The sequence below is a fragment of the Mercenaria mercenaria genome, chromosome 15, assembly GCF_021730395.1.
Source record: "Mercenaria mercenaria strain notata chromosome 15, MADL_Memer_1, whole genome shotgun sequence".
NCBI classification, from domain to species: domain Eukaryota; kingdom Metazoa; phylum Mollusca; class Bivalvia; order Venerida; family Veneridae; genus Mercenaria; species Mercenaria mercenaria.
Window position 1 is genome coordinate 23,033,774 of NC_069375.1, and position 22,715 is coordinate 23,056,488.

General features: G+C 34.4%; 1 protein-coding gene across 1 annotated transcript; it reads right to left on the bottom strand.

Annotated features, from left to right (window-relative positions):
- Positions 1–336: 336 nt before the first annotated feature.
- On the bottom strand, positions 337–17,748 carry LOC123548385 (fibrillin-2-like). Its single transcript, XM_053524125.1, has 11 exons — positions 17,688–17,748; positions 13,281–15,638; positions 12,479–12,576; positions 10,488–10,549; positions 10,031–10,179; positions 9,662–9,767; positions 9,223–9,248; positions 8,494–8,599; positions 3,470–3,519; positions 1,173–1,309; positions 337–378 (listed from the first exon to the last, which is right to left on the bottom strand). Exons 1-11 carry the CDS (start codon positions 17,746–17,748, stop codon positions 337–339), a joined length of 3,195 nt encoding a protein of 1,064 aa, XP_053380100.1.
- Positions 17,749–22,715: the final 4,967 nt, after the last annotated feature.

Genomic DNA, 22,715 nt, shown 5'->3' on the forward strand with positions numbered 1-22,715 from the left:
GGATAACTTTATTTTTGTCATATTTAATTTTTGTTGTTGAGTATGTTCAGAATTGTTGGCAAGGCAGTTAAGTTCATTAACCTTCATCAGCTGGGCAGGAGCCTCAGGCGTACCCGGTCCCGTTGAGGAGGTTACTTATTTTTGACATAAAAAGTTATTAATTATTTAACTTATGATCACTTTATTTTGTTACATTTGTTGTTATGATAGAATTGTTTGCAAGGTAATTATTAAACATATAGAGGAGGCAATGTGTGTTTATTTTTATTTCGAGTAATTTCAAATAAATGGCATTAAACTATGGTCAACATTTACTCCTTCTTGCTTTGTAGAGCTTTATGTTGTAGACATAGAGTTTTTACCCTTTTCACGTTTAAACTGAAATAATAAGCAATAACATCACGCGTATAACAACCACTGTTTTATTGTTTTATTCAACGGATCATGTCAATAGCAAAGAAGAAATAGAAGGTGTTTTTTTAGAAAAGCAGATGTCTACCCCGAAAGCATAGTCATAGGCAAGAAGTCAATAGTGGGCACGAATCAAATGCAAAGTGACCCTCCTGATTGTTGGCTAAGCGATTGAAAGCAATAGCGATCATCTAGGCCATCTATATGGAAATGGATTTCATTGTTCATGTCCATTTGGGGACAGGGAAGAGTCATACTACTCGATAAGTCCAATCATGCTATGAAGTTTCTGGGTCATGTTGTTCTCAGGTTATAGATCAGAAACTGTTTCTAGGCCTTGTTAGCTTGACCTTTAACCTACTGAGCACAAAATCGTTACAGATCGTCTGCTGGGCATGTCCAATAATCCTTTAAAGCTTCAAGTTCTGAGTCTAGAAGTTCACCATATGAGCTTTTTAAAAATAGATTGTGCCTAAAACGAACTAACATTATATTTTGAAATATGTTTTGTGACGTAACAAACAAAATTAATGAAAGTACAAATATTTTCGAAACATGCTCCTCGAAAATGTGAAAGTTGTCTGCAGATGTATCCCTTTAATTCTGAATCCTTTTCGGCTGACTGCATCACAGTCAATTTGACATTTTTATGTAATACTTTATTCAGTACACCTGCTTTAAAGTAAGCACTGGGTAATGTATTTGTGGTGCAGCGGTTGCTGAGAAACGTTTTTTGTTTGCACAAATATATTTCGAGAGACGTTTCTCCTTCCGGATGTGATGTTTGTAAAGATAATCATAAATCTTACGTTAAATGTGGAGCTAGAAGAATGCGCCTTCCTTCGAAAATTCCAGATCAGATCCTTTCTATTCAAATAAGGTGGATCTTCGTAGTCACCTATAAAAGTTTAAATGCAAGGAATATGGTAATACCAATTGATTTCTCAGCAGGACATACAGACAGTAAACTATGTCAACACTGAACATACGATTTAAATTGCTAAATTTCTAAAATTGCCTGTTCCATCATTCAATTTGGGTAGTACCACTTATTATTTCAAGGGGTGTTCCCTGAAAATTAACTGACTAAATAGCAAACAGTGCTGACCATCTTGGTCTGGTCGCAAAGGCAGAATCACTTATCGCTAGCAGGCTGGAGGTTACATCATTAATCTGAATTTATTTTGTATAACTTTGTGTCTTATCTTATTTTACTAGATTAATATGATAACCACATCATTGAATGACTATTGAGCTATCTATTTGTCGAAGTGTATATCACCAAGTATTATATGACTATTGCTAACAATCCGCAGCAATGTGTATCGACAAGTATTGTATGACTATCGTGCTAACTATCCGCAGCAATGTGTATCGAAAAGTATTGTATTACTATCGTGCTAACTATCCGCAGCAATGTGTATCGACAAGTAATGTATGACTATCGTGCTAACTAATTTCAGCAATGTGTATCGACAAGTATTGTATGACTATCGTGCTAACTATTTGCAGCAATGTGTATCGACAAGTATTGTATGACTATCGTACTAACTGCCCGTCTCAATGTGTCTTGACAAGTATTGTATTGTATGACTATCCTGCTAACTATCCGCATCAATGTATATCGACAAGTATTATATGATATTGCTAACTATCCGCAGCAATGTGTATTGACAAGTATTGGATGACTATCGTGCTAACTATCCGCAGCAATGTGTATCGACAAGTATTGTATGACTATCGTGATAACTATCCGCAACAATGTGTATCGAAAAGTATTGTATGACTATTGCTAACTGTCCGTATCAATGTGCATTGACAACTATTGTATGACTATCGTGCTAACTATTTGCAGCAATGTGTATTGACAAGTATTGTATGACTATTGTGCTAACTATTTGCAGCAATGTGTATCGACAAGTATTGTATGACTATCATGCTAACTATCTGCAGCAATGTGTATTGACAAGTATTGTATGACTATTGTACTAACTATCCGCATCAATGTATATCGACAAGACTTGTATGACTATTGCTAACTATCCGCAGCAATGTGTATCGACAAGTATTGTATGACTATCGTGCTAACTATCCGCAGTAATGTATATATACAAGTATTGTATGACTATTGCTAACTATCCGCAGCAATGTGTATCGACAAGTATTATTATGACTATCGTGCTAACTATCCGCATCAATGTATATCGACAAGTATTGTATGACTATTGCTAACTATCCGCAGCAATGTGTATCGACAAATATTGTATGACTATCGTGCTAACTATCCGTACCAATGTGTATCGACAAGTATTGTATGACTATTGCGCTAACTATTTGCAGCAATGTGTATCGAAAAGTATTGTATGACTATTGCTAACTGTCCGTCTGAATGTGTATTGACAAGTATTTTATGACTATTCCTAACTATCCGCAGCAATGTGTATCGACAAATATTGTATGACTATCGTGCTAACTATCCGCAGCAATGTGTATCGAAAAGTATTGTATTACTATCGTGCTAACTATCCGCAGCAATGTGTATCGACAAGTATTGTATGACTATCGTGCTAACTATTTGCAGCAATGTGTATCGAAAAGTATTGTATGACTATTGCTAACTGTCCGTCTGAATGTGTATTGACAAGTATTTTATGACTATTGTGCTAAATGTCCATCTAAATGTGCATTGACAAGTATTGTATGACTATTGCCAACTATCCGTCGCGATCGATAAGTATTGTATGACTATTGCCAACTATCTGTCGCAATGCGTATCAACAAGTATTTTATGACAACCGTGGTAACTATCTGCAGCAATGTGGTTCGACAAGTGTTGTAAGACTCCCATGGTAACTGCCAGTCATACTGTATATCGAGTTTGTATAAGTTTTTCTTAAATATTCTCCATAATTATTAGTTTTGCCAATTATCTTTTTATATATATGTTATATTTGCATACTAGTATATATATTTACAAAAATGATAACATGTACGATACGTACATAATACAAACACTATTAAACCAAGCATGCCACTGTTTGCGCCAATAAAAGCATACCTGAATCTTGCACTGTTTTACTTGAATTTATTGTCATCCCGTTCAAGTGCCTGTAATTGTCATAAAATACCATAACATAATCGAAAATGTATTTCCCGACCATTAGAATTAAAATTATAAAACACTTCGTAGGCTGCTATTATTATGATTAAATACAGATACAGGGTCACAAAACTAACTACCAAGTGACAACAACCAGAATGTGATTACTTAACAGTCTAGTCCAGATTTCAATAAATGTAAGAGGTACAAGCATTTTGTTAGTATTTGGTCCCATATACTTTTTAATATAACTTGGGTATGCTTAATTCAAAAATATATGTTGGCCATCTGACAAATGATTTTTAAAGGTCCAATTGACAGAAAACAAAATGGCCGCCAAATTAAGTTATTTCTAATATAAATATGTAATAGTATTGTAATTATCCAAATATATGTGGGTTTCTTTATCAAAGTAATGTGTAACATAGTAACAGATGAAATAAACAACACTTTTTTCAAAGATAAACAACTTTTAATTTAAATGTGTGCTCCGTCTAGAGAGAAAAAAGAACAACATTAAAAACCACTCGAACTTTACTATTTCGCCAAAAAGATAATTATACAATTCACGTTGGTTATAATTGTAAAGCTATTGTTGAATACAGTACACTAATTCTATATCGGAATGAGTTTACAGGAAAGAATCTAAATCCATATACTGTTTATGATATAATTATTTCAAAATAATATAGATTGAAATATTTGAACCTTAAGGTATGCTTTCACAGTCCCATTTCATTTAATTTACTGCCTCAAGTTCATACAGCTGGTAATACATTTATCGCATTTACATATATCTGTGCATAAGAGCTCAGTCTTTTTACATATATATCTGAGGTTCCTACATGCAAGCAATGAACTCAATGCAAGCTTGAGGAATTGGACCACGGGAAATAAAAACTGGCTTAAGTGTGTCATCTGCCACCTTCCATCCCATGTCGGTAGGGGCAGGCAGGTCTGAATTGGGAACAGTTGCTTGGTTCCATACCAAAGCTTGATAATGAGCTCTTCTAATGTGAAATGAGCAAGCATCACTGGTTGGGGGCATGTGTTCAGGACTTGCAGACCTGCCAAACATAACATTCCGAGCACTGTCAGTATTTGACAATACATTTTGCAAATGAAATATTCACAGTGTTTCATTACTTCATCAGACAGTTGTCCATATCGAAGACCTTCTATCAGTTTTGCATTGGTTGTATAAACTTTAAATGCAGATTTTTTAGAGATTCCACAGAAATATGATGTGTCACAGCCAGTGAGTGCATAGAAGGTAAGTAAATTTCTACGCAACTCTTCAGTTATGGATGATTTATCTAACACTGTGTTGACTTGAATGTATTTTCGTCTTTTTCGCTGTTCCAGCCGTCATCCATACTGTTGCATTTATTTCCTGCAGGCGGCATAGTAAGAGCAAAAAGACGTCAGTATCTCTGGCAGAAAAACAACAGCAGTGTTACAATTTGATCATATACTGCAGTGAACAGCATGGAGAATGATTCTTCCGTCAGCTTCCTCGTGTTTAGCCTTTAATTCATCCAAATTAAGTTCACTGACAGTTTCTTTTTCCTGAAAACCACCGCCAACAACCACCGTCTTTTCTGTAGGGGCTTGCATGATCAGTTCTTCTGATAAAAATCTAGCTTGGTCAATTTTATTTGCAAGAAGTTCTAAAAAGTTACATCAGATTTCAAATAATTCATTGATATATGCAAACCACCCATTCTATGTATAAGCTTGTCTCTGTATGCAGGCACTGCCCATTTCAAATCCATAAGCTTAAAGTAAAGAGGCTGGTCTGCGGTTTAACTGTGTCTACAGTTTTAACTGTATGTGACTGTCCCAGTCTTTCTGATATATGCATACACTTCTGAACAACAGTGTTTAATGTGTCGATATCTCATTCTCAGTAAGATTCAGCGGAAAAACATAACCAGTTTCAGGATCCATTGATTCCAGGTCTTTTTTCAGCAAAAGATGTGTCTACTCTTAGTATATATCTGTAGCTCAATGTATGTCCTGCACTACGAAGTAAGTTAACTAAATGTTTTGACCTAGTCATCTGGTGCAGTGCACTTGCAAGACCAATGTTCATTTTTTACCATCACTCACTCCATAAACAATATCTTGTGTTACACTTTTATTATCAGATTTAGGATCTTTATGGTCAAATTCTTCATCTAGAAGCTCTTGGCCACCATACATTAAATTCAGAAACATGAACAGACTCTCCGGAACACAGTTTATTGCATGATTTTTACTCACACTCAGTCCAAAATGTCCTTCCAGAGAGAACAAATCAGCCCTTAATTTAAGTGTTATGTGTACCAATGACAAGAAGTCGTCACTGGAATTATATTTCGCTATTGTCAGCCGTTCATCACTATTGTCAGTAGTATCATAATGGGCTTCACTAAGGATTGACAAACCACAATCATATGGAAAAAGAAGTGTATTCCTTTCATCAGAAGATCTATGTAGTGGAGTTACAAACTGAAACTGGTTTCTCAGTTAACGTTGTAGGGCTCCTTTGAATGATGATCTTCTGGAATTAAATGACAAAGGAATTGTTGAAGAAGTCTCTTCAGTAAGTATGCGGTATCTGTTCCAAATGTCTGAAAGTTGCAGTATTTGCGAGTTCGTTGCAGCATACTCAAGTTCATGTATAAGAAAGATCATGGCAAGATCTGTATTTGAGTTGTCCGACTTGGTTTTGCGAACTCCATATCTAAAAGAAGTTAAACATTTTTTATGATATTTGCCCTCCGTAGCTATGAGGTCCTTGACATCAGAGAGTCGCAATTGCATTGTGTTGTCAAGTTTAGCATCCTTTAAAATACTATCACTGACTTGGAAGGTAGTTATGTTAAAGAGATTTTCATGTTTTTGTTTTGACAGAACATACACATTTCCCAATTTATTGGCTTAACCATCTTCTTGTTGGAGTATATGATAAGTTTGATGAGGATGCAGCTTTATCTGATGTTTGTGTGGAGGCTTGTTCTATATTAACATTTAGCTTTGACTGAAGCTTTTGTCTTAGTTCTCTGTGGAAAAAATAAAATAACACTCCCTATGGCAAAGTATGTTGTCATTTTCAGCTCTTTTTTAATTCTACTAATGGCTTCATAGTTGGAATGTTGTCTAAAAACTTTCTTGATTCAGCACACTGTTTTAGAGATGTTACGTCTTGAGGCTGTTAAGTTTCAAGTTTGTCAGATTTTGCCTCCAGCGCTACCTTGAAATGGTCTCTTGAGATGCAAATTCTTGTCCATTCTTACTGTGGAATATTTTTACACCTATGAAAACAAAACAATATTTATTACTTACCATTTACAGGCAATTATGGTATATTTAAAGCTAACTTTAACAGATTCTTATAAATGAACTTATCACAGATACTGAAAGTTAAAATAAATACAATTTCACCAAATCTTAAAATATAACGAAGTAAATAAATCAAAGCAGCTCCTTTTTTTTAGAAATAAAATATACAAAAAATGTACATTTTATTTTTGTCCTACCTGTAAAAATTCCTGCGAAAAGTCCTGATTCCATGAAGTATTGCTGACACCTCCAAAACCCTAATGATCATGAAATAGTGTGTTCCTGTCAGGTAAAGCACTCAAAAGTGTTTAGATAAGGACTTTAACAAAAACATGATCAGACTCAGAGTGTTATTGCAATAGAGACCTGGGGTCGTATTCAAAAATCATTTTAAGTATAAGTATAAGAAATTTATTATTTACTTAAGTATTACTTAGGTAAGAAATTTATTTTACTTAAGTATATTTGTTATTCATAGAACAACTTAATAAGTAATTCTTGTTTCTTATTGTGGACGAAAACATTTAAAAAACAACAATAATTTCAGACAGATACAACATGCACAATTATGTTTAAAGTGCTTTTATCTGAAAAAAAACACTTTAATCGTACTCTCTACGCTATTTTATTTTCTGACTTAAGTCATTTCTACCGTATCTTAAGTTTAAGCTGTTTTATGACTAGGACTTAAGTTTTTACTTTGACTTAAGCTGAAATCACCACAAACTTAAGTAAAATCTTCAACTTAAGTCAAAACTTATACTTAAGATGCTTTATGAATACGGCCTCTGGATTGTTTATACTGATTAAGTTCACATTTAGCCTTAATCTTAATCCCTGTGACACTTTATTTTCACCAATTATTATGATGCTTAGGTATTAAAAAGTTGATTATTTAATAAAACGATCTTACCAAGATACAATATGTTATATATGGTATTCTGTTCATTATAGGCAATGTCATGTTAATTAAGTTTTAATGTCCCCTTTGTTTTTGTCTTGAATGACTATTGTAAGACTGCAAAGCCATTTCATCAAAAATATCATTTTCTTTTTGACATTAAAATTCCAGCAGACTTTTCAATCTAATACTTATTCTCATTTTTCTATTCTATAAATGACGTTGGATATTTTTTAATTGTCTTCAAATTCCCCTTTTTGAACCCCATAAAGTACACATTTTTAATTTGTGATATATTTTATTGATAAATATTTATTCAATTATACTTATAATATAAAATGATTTGTTCAAACATATCTATAGATAAACATTTGTATTATAAAGTAATATCAATGGATTTTTTCTTGTTAAAATGGTGGTCATTTTTGCCCCCATTTTAAACCCTTTCAGAGGCATTTGCCAGATGGCCAAAATATATTTTTGGATTCAGCATACCCAAAATATGTATAAAAAATGTATGTTGGACCAAATACTAACAAAATGCTTGTAACTTCTTAAATAAGCTTATATCTGCAATATCGGACTAGACAATCAATGTAAAAGAGGTACATGTTTTCATTATTTTATCTTCGATAAAACAATAAAATTTATATAAATCAAGTTAATGTACAAAAATCTCATGTATATTTGAGAACATTGCTAATCTGTTGAATAAATATAATATGTTCGTTCAAACACCAGCCATAATGCCTACCTGTCTTCATTGCGGTATAATCTTATCTGTCTGGCACACAATGTCAGCAGCACTAGTACGAGCAGGAAACCAACTACACCAATTACAGCGTATATTATGTTGTAATCTGAAAGTGGTGATAGAAAATATAATAAGGACGATTTCTGTTCTACGCCGTCAAATATTTCTGGAGTGCATTTATCCTGTGGAAACAGTCGGCAATTTTCGGGCTTGATATCTTTGTAACATTATTACCACACCTGACAAGTGTGCTATAAACATTTCGCTGACGATAAATAACTCATCTTCAGTCTGTCGCGAAACCTCAAAAAAGCTGTTCTGCTTCTAAAACGTACAATTACCAGACTGCCTGTTTAAATATTGTGAAAAGTGTTTTGATTTATTAGTCGCAAAATATGTGCTAAAGTTCATTAAATAATACGGAAAACTGTTTCTGTTTTTCTCACCCTATAAACTAAATTCAATTTGGTCATAGGGAAAACGTCTTATTTATTCAGAATCATTTGAATTTAATGTATTCCGCTAATGATACTGAATAAATAATGTTAAATAATGAAGCCATTTTGAGGTAAGACTCATTGATATAAATGTATTTTAAGGTTTATTTTGATATTCACTACATATATTTATTTATACTCGTATGCTGTTCCAGTGATTAGTAACTACTTTGTTGTGTCTTGAATATTCCCTCACTTTCTATAAACAGCAGCATGTTTGAATTGTTCTTACCTTTGTGAATGGAATCCGATACTTTTCTGAAAATAAATACAGGCAAAATCAACAATGATCTAAAACACTAGATATTTGTACAATCATAACCTTCGTGTAAAGAATATTCGACTATCTATCCGTAATAATTTCGCTTAATTAAACTATTTTGATTATTTACGCCCGCAATAATAAAACACTAATTTCCACTTATTTCTTACTGAGAAGTGTCGTATTTCTCTGTGGAATAGATTGTATTCTAAGTTATTTAGAGTAATCAAATTTTTGCAGTATCAATTTATAACCTGTTAATAGTGTTTATACAGGAGAAAATTATGACTGGTAAAAAATATTTCCCAATTTGTGTACTAGTATAGGTATCTCTTTCAGTTTTAGTTTCATATATTAATGTTCGACATATCTCTGTGTGTCAAAATACGATTTGCTCATTGTGTATTACCGACAACTTGGATTTCTGCCAACAACTTCACAATAAGAACCTTCTTCACACTGACCAGCTAGTTTTTCACGTACATCACATGGATCAGTAGCGCTGACCGGTAAAACTAAAAGATATTATCATTTCATGTAAGTGTCAAAAGTTCAATAGGAAGTCACATTCATCCCTAAACATTCCACCTGGAAATGTATACTTGTTCATTCAGACTATTACAAGATAAATTAATTCTAGACATGAACATCACAATTAAAGGTAAACAGAAATATATTTGTATAGGGCTTAATAATATTCAATGATGCAAGAGAAAGTCATTAATTGATTGTGTCTATTTAATGTGAAGAGTATAAGTTATTAACATGCAAAATTTACGTGATTTGGCATGGATTTGTTTTTCATCAAACACAAGAGTTCCATCGTCCTCTAAATCCATTATTGCACGAACAATTAAATCTGCTGTCCCATTCACATCTTCTTTCTCATCAAATACAACAGTATAGTCTGCAATAATGCTTCCCTGTCTGAAAGATATATGTACGAGTACTAAATTAAACGTTGTCAGTCACTGAAGCTAATATATCAGTTTGTAAAATTCAACGATTCAATATAACAGGATTATTTCCTAATGATTTACTATTCAATTAAGTCAGATGATTTACCAAGTGATCACTGTAATCTATATTGTAATTTCGGAAGTCTTATCTTATCAAAATATATGCCGGTAACGGAGACGACACGGGTATTATCACCAGTCAACGTATTTCAAATTACAGTACCATGTGATTTATTGTATTATGACAACATATTTGTGCAGAGAACAGGAACAAACCTTAGACTGTTGACAAAAACAGATAGTGGTGCTGCGGTAACAGTGCTAAAGTAAAGATACAACTGAAAAATAAATGAGCATGTGACATGCAGATGTGTACAAAACATAAACGAGGAGTAAGTTTTACTGTTATCATTTACATGAACAGAACTTCTAACTAGACTCCATATGATATTGGCTGTATAAAGCGTTTTAATAAACTATTAAATTATTTAAAACTTGACAAATAACAATTTTATATGTCCGGGTTTTGATAACTTTCATTCAAAACTGACGTTGACAACTTATCTAGTCCAACCCTAAGATCTGAAAATCTCAAAAACAGTTTTAGTTTCTTTTAAGGCTAGCTACATTTCTCAGACAAAAGAGCTGGACCAAAGAATATTATTTTGAACAATTTTGGAAAGAAGCCGGTAACCCTTTTGGGAACAAATTGCATTTTCATAGATTTGTTAATTGTGAAGATAGGACATGTAACGCACTTATGACAGCTCCGTTTTTAATGTTTCACAAAGTTATGCCCCTTTTTTGACTAAGTAATGTATGGTTATGGCGTTGCATATAAAATTTGTATCTCAGTAACCACTTTTTGAAATGGACTGAAACTTCACAGACTTGTTATGCGCAACGATTACTTTTGTCACAACGTTATGTCCCTTTTTCGACTTGGTAATGTTTGGCTAAGTCGTTGCATGTAAACTGGAGTCTTAAAAATGCAATGCACAGGATTCATAACTCTAGTAGCATTTTTACAAAGTTATGTCTTTATTTGCCTAAGTAATTTTTTGTTAAGCTTTTATATAATAATGTTTGTGAAAAAGATTTCGAAAAATCAACGGTTGTTATCAGCTCTAAGCTCCAGCTTTTGAGCCATGCATCTTGCATCACTGGCTATACAATAACAATTTCACAATTATAATTTGATCTTGCAAAAAGCATGCACGGCTAAGTGTTATAAAATTTAATGCTACTACATGACATGTAATAAAAATGTGGCTGAACAGGTTTTTCTTCAAATGATTACACAACAAACTGTCAAGATATTTGTTAAAAATACATTGCATCAAAGTTGTATAGCTCCTAACTAAAACCTTATTGCAAAACAAAACATACGCACACGCGCGCACAAACACAGTATTTTTTTTTTTGGATATTGTCGCTTAATAACGTTTCAATATAAGATTTAATCAGGCCGGGGCACATTGAAAAAATGGTAGTTCATTAGTTTGGCGTAAAAAAATGTTTGTTTCCGGTAACATGCTAAAAAAATAGGGTAGGTAGGTTGGTAAATTTAGTGGGACTTTTCGGAAATTATTTTCGTGTCAAAAATGAACACAAATAAGGAGGGTATGCCTGTAGAGCATCAGTAAGTTGATTTCTAACATCACTGACCATGTTTAAAGCATAAAAAGTGCAGTTTTGCAACTTTTTGTTAAAAATTTGAAAAAAAAAACCAAGGCCATAAAACATTTAGGATCGGGCCAAATATTTAAGGTAGGTCGGGATACAGGAAACAAACAATTTTTTTACGCCTTAGTTCAACTCTTTTTGTAAATGCGCGCTGTGAAATTTGTGTGACGTGAATTACGTGCATAGGTGACGGTTATGCTTCAAGAATCACAATAGAAACCAGCATATTGGATCGGATGTAATGAATAATAATAACTAAATATCAAAATATTTGAAATCAAGTTGCATGAATGAAATAATTGTCCTACTTGATGAGATATTTTCAATGTCTTTGTGTGAATACTATTATGTAAATACTGTAAAACTGTACTGTACTGAAGCTTGTTGAAAATAAACTTTTATCCCAGTATGTTTTAAAACTGAAGGTCACTCTGTAAAATGTTTTTCTTTAGCATTTAAATAAACGGTGTGTGACGCATCAAAATAATATTTAGTTATTCTTAATGTACCAACAATAAAACAAATTGTGATTGACTAAAGTAAATAAATATAAAATGGATTTAAACATAAGATGTATTTACCATTTTCTGTATTTCAACATATACCGTGTAGTTTGAAATAGCTGTTTCGTCTTCTAAGGTAAGTCTTATCGATGATGAAACGGACTGCTTACTGACGTCTTAAAAAGAATAATAACGACATATAAAAGTACATCAAGTAAATCGAAACTTCATTGCATACATGTGACATGTGAACCGTTCCTAATACTTGTTATTAAAACTATAACTAATGTAGAAACATAGAAATATAATTTCCAAAATATTCTAAAAGTAGAAATAATACAATTTAACAGAAAACGAAAAAAGCCCTTTTTTATAAAATAATAATCAGCTGTTAACAAACACCGTTTCATAGTATTTGAAATAGTTAAGTCAGTATAGTCTGTAGTTTCTATGTAGGAATATTTTAACAAAAATGGTGCTCACCTGACCTTAATTTTCAACCTTAAAATGCTGTCTAGTGACCCTTGTGTGAATTTAAGTTGAATTATTTTTAGCTGCATCATTTATAAATGCATTTTTGATTTTTCTATTTTTAGCTCTAGTAGCTCCTATGCGATTCTGAAACAAACATCTGGACACACTTGAGTTTGGGGAAATGTATCAAGTGGCCAGATAGAAGAAGTCCTTTGATAGGATTACTTTCACTTTCAGCCTCTCCAAACCCCTATGTACAGCAGAGCAAAATCAGCTGACAAATGTATTAGAAGCTCTATGCAAAGATTCGACTCACGAGTGATTCCTATACTAAAGCTGAGCTTACAATTTTTTTCTATTAAACTAATTTCAAAAACCGTTAAAAATGAACTTAAATAATACAAACCAGTGCAGGTTAATCCATCTGTTTTTAAAATATGTTTAACTGGGCAAACACAAGTATATGTTCCAAAAAAATTGTGGCAACTGTCTTCACATTTTCCGTTGTCGACAGCGCATTCATTTATATCAACACAGGATAAACCATTCGGGTGAAGCTTGTATCCATCCCAACACTTACACTTAAATGACCCCTCTGTATTTTCACACCTTTGCTCGCATCCCCCGTTATTTGTGCGACATTCTTGAACATCGGTACACGTTTTACCGTCATTTTGAAGATAGTAACCATTGTAACAAGAACACACAAATGATCCGTTTGTGTTCATGCACATCTGTAAGCATCCTCCATTGTTTGCTTGACATTCATTAACGTCAGTGCAAGACTTTGCGTCGTTTTGTAGTTCGTATCCTTCTTTGCAGGAACATTTATATGACCCTTCCATATTAATGCACGCGTGATCACAATTTCCGTTGTCTAAATAACATTCGTTTACATCTGTACAAGATTTTTCATCGTTTTGCAACTCAAAGCCATTATTACATGTACATTTAAATGATCCTTCCATGTTAGAACACGAGTGTTCGCATCCTCCCTTGTTTGTTTCGCACTCGTTTATATCTAAACATTGTTTTCCGGCAATATAAAATTCAAATCCGTCAGTGCAAGAACAGATGAATGATCCTTCAGTGTTACTGCACGTGTGGTGGCATCCTCCATTTCCTGCTAGACACTCGTTTATATCATTGCACGTTCTCCCATCAGTATGTAGTTTGTATCCATCATCACAAGAGCACGTGAACGATCCTTCCACGTTAAGACACGTGTGTTGGCACCCTCCCTTGTTTGTTATACATTCGTTTACATCATTGCATGTTGTCCCATCAGTATGTAGTTCGTATCCGTCATCACAATAACACCTGAATGCCCCTACCTCGTTAAGGCATGTGTGTTGGCATCCTCCATTGTTTATTAGACACTCGTTAATATCTTTGCATGTTCTCTCATCAGTATGTAGTTCGTATCCATCATCACAAGAACAAGTGAATGATCCTTTCGTGTTATTACACTTATGTTGGCATCCTCCCTTGTTTGTAAGACATTCGTTTATATCAATGCATGTTGTTCCATCAGTATGTAGCTCGTATCCTTCATCACAAGAACACGTGAATGATCCTTTCTCGTTAACGCACCTGTGTTGACATCCTCCTTTGTTTGTCAGACATTCGTTTATATCATTGCATGTTGTCCCATCAGTATTTAGTTCGTATCCATCATCACAAGAACATGTGAATGATCCTTTCTCGTTAATGCACTTGTGTTGGCATCCTCCTTTGTTTGTGAGACATTCGTTTATATCATTGCATGTTGTCCCATCAGTATGTAGTTCGTATCCATCATCACAAGAACATGTGAATGATCCTTTCTCGTTAATGCACTTGTGTTGGCATCCTCCTTTGTTTGTGAGACATTCGTTTATATCATTGCATGTTGTCCCATCAGTATGTAGTTCGTATCCATCATCACAAGAACAAGTGAATGATCCTTCCTCGTTAAGACACGTATGTTGGCATCCTCCCTTATTTGACAGACACTCGTTTATATCACTGCATGTCCTCTCATCATTTTGCAGTTCGTATCCATCATCACAAGAACAAGTGAATAATCCTTCTTGGTTAATGCACTTGTGTTGGCACCCTCCCTTGTTTAACAGACACTCGTTTATATCAGAGCATTTGGTCCGATCAGGATGTAGTTCGTATCCATCATCACAAGAGCATGTGAAAGATCCTTCCTTGTCAACGCACTTGTGTTGGCATCCTCCATCGTTTGTCAAACATTCGTTTATATCAATGCATGTTGTCCCATCAGTATGTAGTTCGTATCCATCATCGCAAGAACACGTGAATGATCCTTCCTCGTTAATGCACCTATGTTGGCATCCCCCATTTTCTGTTTGACATTCGTTTATATCATTGCACGTTCTGTCGTCAGTATGTAGTGCGTATCCATCATTACAAGAACACGTGAATGAGCCTTTCGTGTTACTACATGAGTGTTGGCATCCTCCTCTATTTGTAGTGCATTCGTTTATATCATTGCATGTTCTCTCATCAATAGTTAGTTCGAATCCGTCATTACAAACACACGCTAATGTTCCTTCCAAGTTACTGCACGTATGTTGGCATCCCCCATTTTTTGTCAAGCATTCGTTTATATCATTACATGTTCTCCCATCAGCATCGAGTTGGTATCCAGTATTGCAAGAACAGGTGAATGATCCTTCTGTGTTACTGCATGTTTGTTTGCAACCCCCATTGTCTTCATTGCATTCATTCAAATCTGAAAATATGGTATGATTTTCTTAACACACTCCTTCAAACATAGTTCAATATTTGCCTGGTTATGTTATGCTTCGAAATTATCTTCTATCAGATTGAAATACATGTACATCTATGCTTTTGGATTCAATGACCTTACATATAGCGAACATGTTCATGAATACAGAAATTAAAGTAAGTTTGATATCACGTAAAGGATTCCATTATCTTGTTTTTGTTGTCTATAGTGCAATTGCTATTTTCATTTTTAGTTAGTTCACTTTTAATATTAAGTTTAGAGTTATAATATTTTCTGGCACTCTGGTATCATGAAGTCTATTTAATAATAGTTCCTCTTAAACCTATGCTTGTTGGCGTGAAGGGTGTTGGTCATATCAAGTCATTACCCGCCGCCAGGAGGCGGCAGGTTTATTGGTATGCTAATTTTTTTTCGCGTGTGGGACATGGAACAAGTCATGTGACAGGTTTTCGATTTTGTACAGATTTGTTTTATTCGTAGATGTGTGATACACTAATTCTTTATTTAAATGATAAAATATTCTATTTATATTTATACATTTTATTACTTTTTTAAAAAATAAGAAGACAACTTGGGTCACGTGACACGTTTCGACCATCTTATATCACACCGTAAGTTACGACCATCTTCATCTTTCGCTTTCGGATGACCGTGACCTAATTCACACGATCCTTTTGTTTACATTTTTACTTTTACATTTTCGCCTTTCATGTGGTACATTTGGCTTAGATACAAGAATTTTATAATTTGGTGGTAATGTATGATTACCACGATTATCGGAGATTTGTAGAAGTATGCTTTTTCTTAATATTAAATTGTAAAAGCAGGTTGATGTGTATGACGTCATCAATATCTGCGTAAATAACATGTACCAAATAATCAGCTGTTCAGTGAGATGATAACCTTTGATAGAGATATGTAAAGTTTGTTGAGTAATGGAAATGTGTTTACATTACTTCTGTTAGGCTTCTGTTTAGGAAAATGTGGTTAGTTTGCATAAACTATAGATATTAGATTTTTTAGGATATATTTATTTATTTATTTTGTTGGGTTTAACGTCGCACCGACACAATTTTAGGTCATATGGCACTTTCCAGCTTTAATGGTGGAGGAAGACCCCAGGTGCCCCTCCGTGCACTATTTTATCACGAGCGGGCACCTGGGTAGAACCACCGACCTTCCGTAAGCCAGCTGGATGGCTTCCTCACGTGAAGAATTCTACGCCCCAAATGAGGTTTCGAACCCACATCGATGAGGGGCAAATGGTTTGAAGTCAACGACTCTAACCACTCGGCCACGGAGGCCCCAATTTTTTTTTTTTTTTTTTTTTTTTTTTTTTAGGATATAATTTAATATATTTAGATTGCCATGACCTGTAGATGACCCCAATTATTTTTGAGATCATTAGCTCACAAAACATTGCTCACACTTAAAAAGGACATTCATTATGACTGATCTGAATATACATTTCTGGTGGCGGAAAAACTTTTGACATGTACATATCTGAAATACATTTTCTATGTTTAAAAACACCTTGCTAGTAGACACAGAGGTAATATCTAACGGCATTAACTCTAACCCTCAACTTGAAGATAAACCAGAAATTATCTCTACCTCAAAGCCAACAGACAATTTACGAAATACAGTAAAATTTTATCAAAATATTTTATGAATATAAGTTTATTATAACACAATTATTTACGATAGTTTGTTTAAATTCAGCCAGTCTATGTGAAAGAAAACTATGGAAAATATCAATTTTCGGACAGTAAGTCGCGTACTAAACATTCAATGTAGAATTTAAAAAAAATTGGCCATATTACAACAATCTACCTATTTTTAACATTTGTTTACTTAAAATGAGTTGTTGTTTTTAATGTATCGATTCATAACTTTCTAGCCGACATTATAATATTAATTAGAGAGAGAAGTTTCGAAGTTTCGCTTACCTTCAAACATTTTCTGTTAATAAATTCAAAATTATGAAAGACAGTTATGTTGAAAGTCATTTTTGTATTTATAATGTGTGTTATCATTGTACTTTCCCCGTACTTTGACTCAGTATTGTTCTATTTTCTGTTCCTTTCGGATCATGGAGTCCATTTGATGACATTGTTCCGCTGTAGTCGGTGCAAATGGAAAAGGAAGATGATGCACTTTTCAACGAAATGAAAGGTAATGCACTTTTCAATACTTCTAATGAATAGACTAAATTAAACCGTGTCTGCTTTTATTTTGATTGGTTGCGTTCTATGCTTCCAAAGGATCTGCTTAACGATTGTATTTACTATCACCACAATAGTCTTCAAGTGCTGTATTGCGTGCGTAAGGAATCTCCTCATACTTGGGCTAATCTTATATTTTCTGTTCCTTTTGGACATAAGAGCTTGAATAAAAGCCTATGCAAGGGGACGTGGGAGTTGTTGCACATTCCTTTGCCTCTCACGAACAGACTCAATCATACTGAGTCTGCTTAATAAATGCCGTGTGGCGGACCCGAACTTTGACTCTATTCAGTGTATTTGAACTATAAAGCTCCACTTCAGCTGCTAGTATATACCATAGTTAAAGGGAGCCAACGAATTGTTGAAGACAATACTTGTTGTAAAATACTAGGACCAATCACAACCGTCATCTTTAACAGCAATCAGAACGCACTTCCACTAACAGTACAGGAGTTCTGAGATATAAAAAGTAGGACAGTCAGCAGGCAATGAGATCCGTGATTCGGTATTCGGTATCCAGCAACGGCCGAGGTCACATCGAAAAAAGGTGAATCTATCTGGTAATTAAAGAAATGATCAGCTGTGGAAAAAAAAGCTAAGGTATTTGAATACTAATAGAAGATTGTTCTGGGGTCTATTCGGTACTTTTGGATCAAACGTTGAGTTAGGTTTAATCATCACGACTTGATATATGGAAGTATTCTGAACCCTGTCTGTGGAGTGTTCATTTCAAACAATTTTTGTTGGGATCACGACACAATAGGGTATTGTAGCTTACTGTTGCAGCTATCTAACAACTTTAAGTGATAGTTCCATTGTCAAATTGTTTATTGTGTGTTTGTTTATTAAGATTTAATGCCGATTTTCAACAGTATTTCAGTTATATAACGGCGGGCAGTTCACCTAACCAGTGTTCCTGGATTCTGTACCAGTACAAACCTGTTCTCTTCAAGTAACTGCCAACTTCTCCACAAGAATCAGTGGTGGAAGACGAATTATTTGAGTCTTTTATCAAATCGTCACGGAGAACATACGCCTCGCGATCCGTAGATCTGCGCTCTCCCTATTGAGCTAAGCGGGCGGGCTCCATTGTCAAATTGAGATCGAGATGTAGTATATAGTATAGACTGGTTATACCGTTATTGCATTCAAATACTATAGACGTTAGCATATATAAGCTGAGCATCGAGAAGCTGAGCATAGATCCAGCATATATACAGGGTCAGCTTTATTGGCCAAGTACAGCCAAGGCATCGTGGACATACATTCATGGTAGCTGAATGCTATAAATGGTAGCATATATGTGCTGAGCATCAAAAAGTCAGGGCAAATATTTTAATTGCAGTTTATGTTTGACTGAGTGGTTAGCTTATAGACAGTGAACATGTATGAGTGGTCGGTGTATGTACATCCTGCCTGACCAGTTAATTAGATCCAGATGTAGATAACAATCCCAATATCCATCATTAACGATAGTTGGTTAGTTGCACGCACTTTGCACAGTCAATAAAATAGCTTGATTAAGTGGAACTGCACTGGGTGCATAGGCCAGAGTTCAATAGAGGAAGCGCTGGCGGAAACAAAGAATTGGAATATTTTGTTTATTCGAATTTCTATTTTGTATCGTTTTAATCGTTTAATAGGGAATCGATCTACCGATTGATCCCACTACGGTATCATCCGAGATATTCCAAACAACGCATGCTTTGCTATAAAGAAGTACGGAGTTCCGGTTTAGACCGTGGGCGTGCGACGACCCCGATGAAATTTCGGGATATCACTTCCGTCGCCGGTCTTCGTTAATGTCAATAAGCGTCCTTGGGATCATTAGGCCAATCGCAATATCCGCACAATAAGATGTCTGCGATACGAAATATATTTGAAGTAAGCTGTTACGTTTGTTGTAATCAGCCGCTAACATGACTACACTGGTATTGTGGTACAACCATGTTCTATTCATTAGAATTTTTAAACGGCGCCCATTTCTCGAACATTTTGAATTTTAGTATATTTTGCAATGATTTACTGATACACTGGCGCCAACATTTTCAAAATTTGAGAAAAAAATCTTTCTCCAACGAGTTCTATATCTGGGAATAAAAGAATAGATTCACCTTTTTGTCGCTTTTCAATTTGTATTTTAATTCCTTGTCGGTACTTTTTATTTCTTGGTACTTCCCTGTTACTCACATTTAGAAAAATTGCATACAGATTTTTAAGAAATCCGTGATTTTACTTGCAGACATGACTGACCGTCAGTCTGACGGATGGAATTATTCTAATTTCATATGTACAAAATGATCAGCGCTTCAGTACAGCATGTTGTTTGGACCAGTTGACATTTATAGAAACGTAAGTAACTAATTTTCCAATGTAAACAAATAGCCCATCCATTTAGAAGACACAAAGATTTGTTTTTTTTTATTTATAAATTTTAAATCGGCTTATTAGATTTCTATTTCTTATGGTTCACTGCATAGCTAGTAATTAAAGCTAATGGTTCTGCCCATGTGCTGTGTAAACGGATTTTTTTTTTCAGATGATACCTGCTTCCGGTAAAATGAGGAAATATTCATTGTAAATTGAAGAGTTGAAAAAAAGAACTGATGCAGTTTTTAATAACTGTGGGTGGTGCAGCAGGTGTGACACCCGGGGGTTTTGCAGTGTTTCCATTCATGTATATTTGTACGCAAAATATTTTAAAACGTGTTTTTTGTATGTGCAATTCATGTAAGCAGAATCTTGCATGAACTGCATTATTTTTTAGTAAATTGACAAAATTTGAGCTCGTTGATCAGCTTTTCTACAAGAAATAATTTTAACCAATAATTGCACACATCTGATTTAAAACGCTAGCTGAACAATGAATCCCAGGTATACATGCTTTTGTCTAGTTCTATAAATAAACGTCGGCCTTCAATATTTTACGATTTTGACATTTCATTAGTCAGACGTTTTATCGAAGTTCTATATTTCCCGGTAAATTTTACAAGATCACGATGAAAGTGACAAACAGGCGAAAGTTAAATACCAACAACTGACAAAGAAACCTATTTTACACATCCACTGAACATAATTTATTGTCTTACTGAAAGCACCGAAGATCTGTCCACGCTTTGAATTGAAATTAGCATCCATTCACTTTTGCAGCAGAACACAGAACTGTCAAATATTCTTTATTATAAAGAATGAACTAAGATGAAAAATATTCTCTTGGTTGGATTTTATAAATAACGTTGCGTTGGCTATGTAGTGTGTATATATAGTTGATACGTGTTACCACCATTTATCTGTAGTAATTTAATTAAAAGTTCTTTTCATATAGTAACACATTCATATCAAAGCAGTTTCAAAGGCCAGTCAGTTTGCATTCGGCGGTACCCTTGCGTCCAATAATGACCGCATTTTTTTTTACTAGTGGGCACCGTAGATTAAATGTATTCGTTTTCGTCTAAGCATGTTAAATTGATTATGTATGTTTTATAGTATTGCACTGTGCATAATATTTCATTAAATTTAGCTAAAAGAGTCTGTGTAATGCGTCAGGGAAGTGATTGGTAGCGCAGTTTTAATTACTGTAAACCAATATAAAACGTGTTTTGGACTTTTCATACATTGCGCTTCAATAAAACAAGGTTGAAATATTTACTATGCAAACGATTGTCATTCGATTAAACTTGACACAGGAACATTTTGAACGTCCATATATTAAAAGGCACCCTGTGCAAGTGTAATGTTATTGAACTAGCTTTTAACATGCACGCATACTCATGTTCATAAATCATGGCCGTTAGATACCAATAAACAATTGTTGCAGTTAATAATTTGTTGGCCCCTACATTCACTCTAAACTGATGAAGGCAGAAAAATACTTCTAGCCGCTTTACCAATCTGGTTTTGCCTTTCAATGGTATTGAGCAAACTGAAGGTCAGAAACCACCAAGTCAGAAAAGTACAGGAAATTTACTGGTCAATTGTGTAAACAAACCCGTACAGTGATTTTTTTATCAAAACTGTAATTTTTTACTGCATTTACAGTCTTTCATTATACATTTTTACAAAATTTGCTACATTTTATGTATACAGTCTAACCTGTACTAACGGTCACCTCCTATCAGTGGTCACCTCCTTTCAGCGGTCATTTTGTGACTCCCCACACGGATTTGAAATCCTCTATTTCATCATTTATTCAGAGGTCACCACCCATCCGCAGTCAGCAGCAACCGGATTTGCCTCTGGACACCGCCTTATTTGACCCTTTTCAGCGTCAATGATTCTTCCAAAACCAAATTTTATTTCTTTCATCAAAAACTATTAAATTTATATGAAATTAACTTTGTTTGAAAGATATAAAACCACTCAGTCTTTTATGAAACGTAACGGCAATCTTAGATTTTAATGTAGACAGTAAGCATGGAGAGTAGTTTCCCTTTACCAAAATGGCAAAAATGACAATAATTTATTTTTGGTTGTAAACACACGCCGGAGTTGTCGTTTGCTAAGAAGACCATAAGTATTGCGAAATTAATTGCACGTCAATATATCCTGGTAATCTGAAAAGAGTAAAACGAAAAAGAAACGGGCCTAAAGTCATGACTGAATACTGGTCAGAAGTCTGAAATATATATATACTGGCTGTCCCTCCAATCAGCGGTCACCTGGCTTTAGCAGCCAAATTGTCTGTTTCCCCTGGCTGGCTGCTTAAGATTGGTTAAATTATATAGAAAAGTTTTATCAAACAAAATTTCTCCCACCATGCCAACAATGTAAACCGGGTTATCTCATTCACACGAAAATTACTTAAATAAAGTATCAGTATTCATGTTTTTTGTCCAATATTTTGATGGAATTAAGA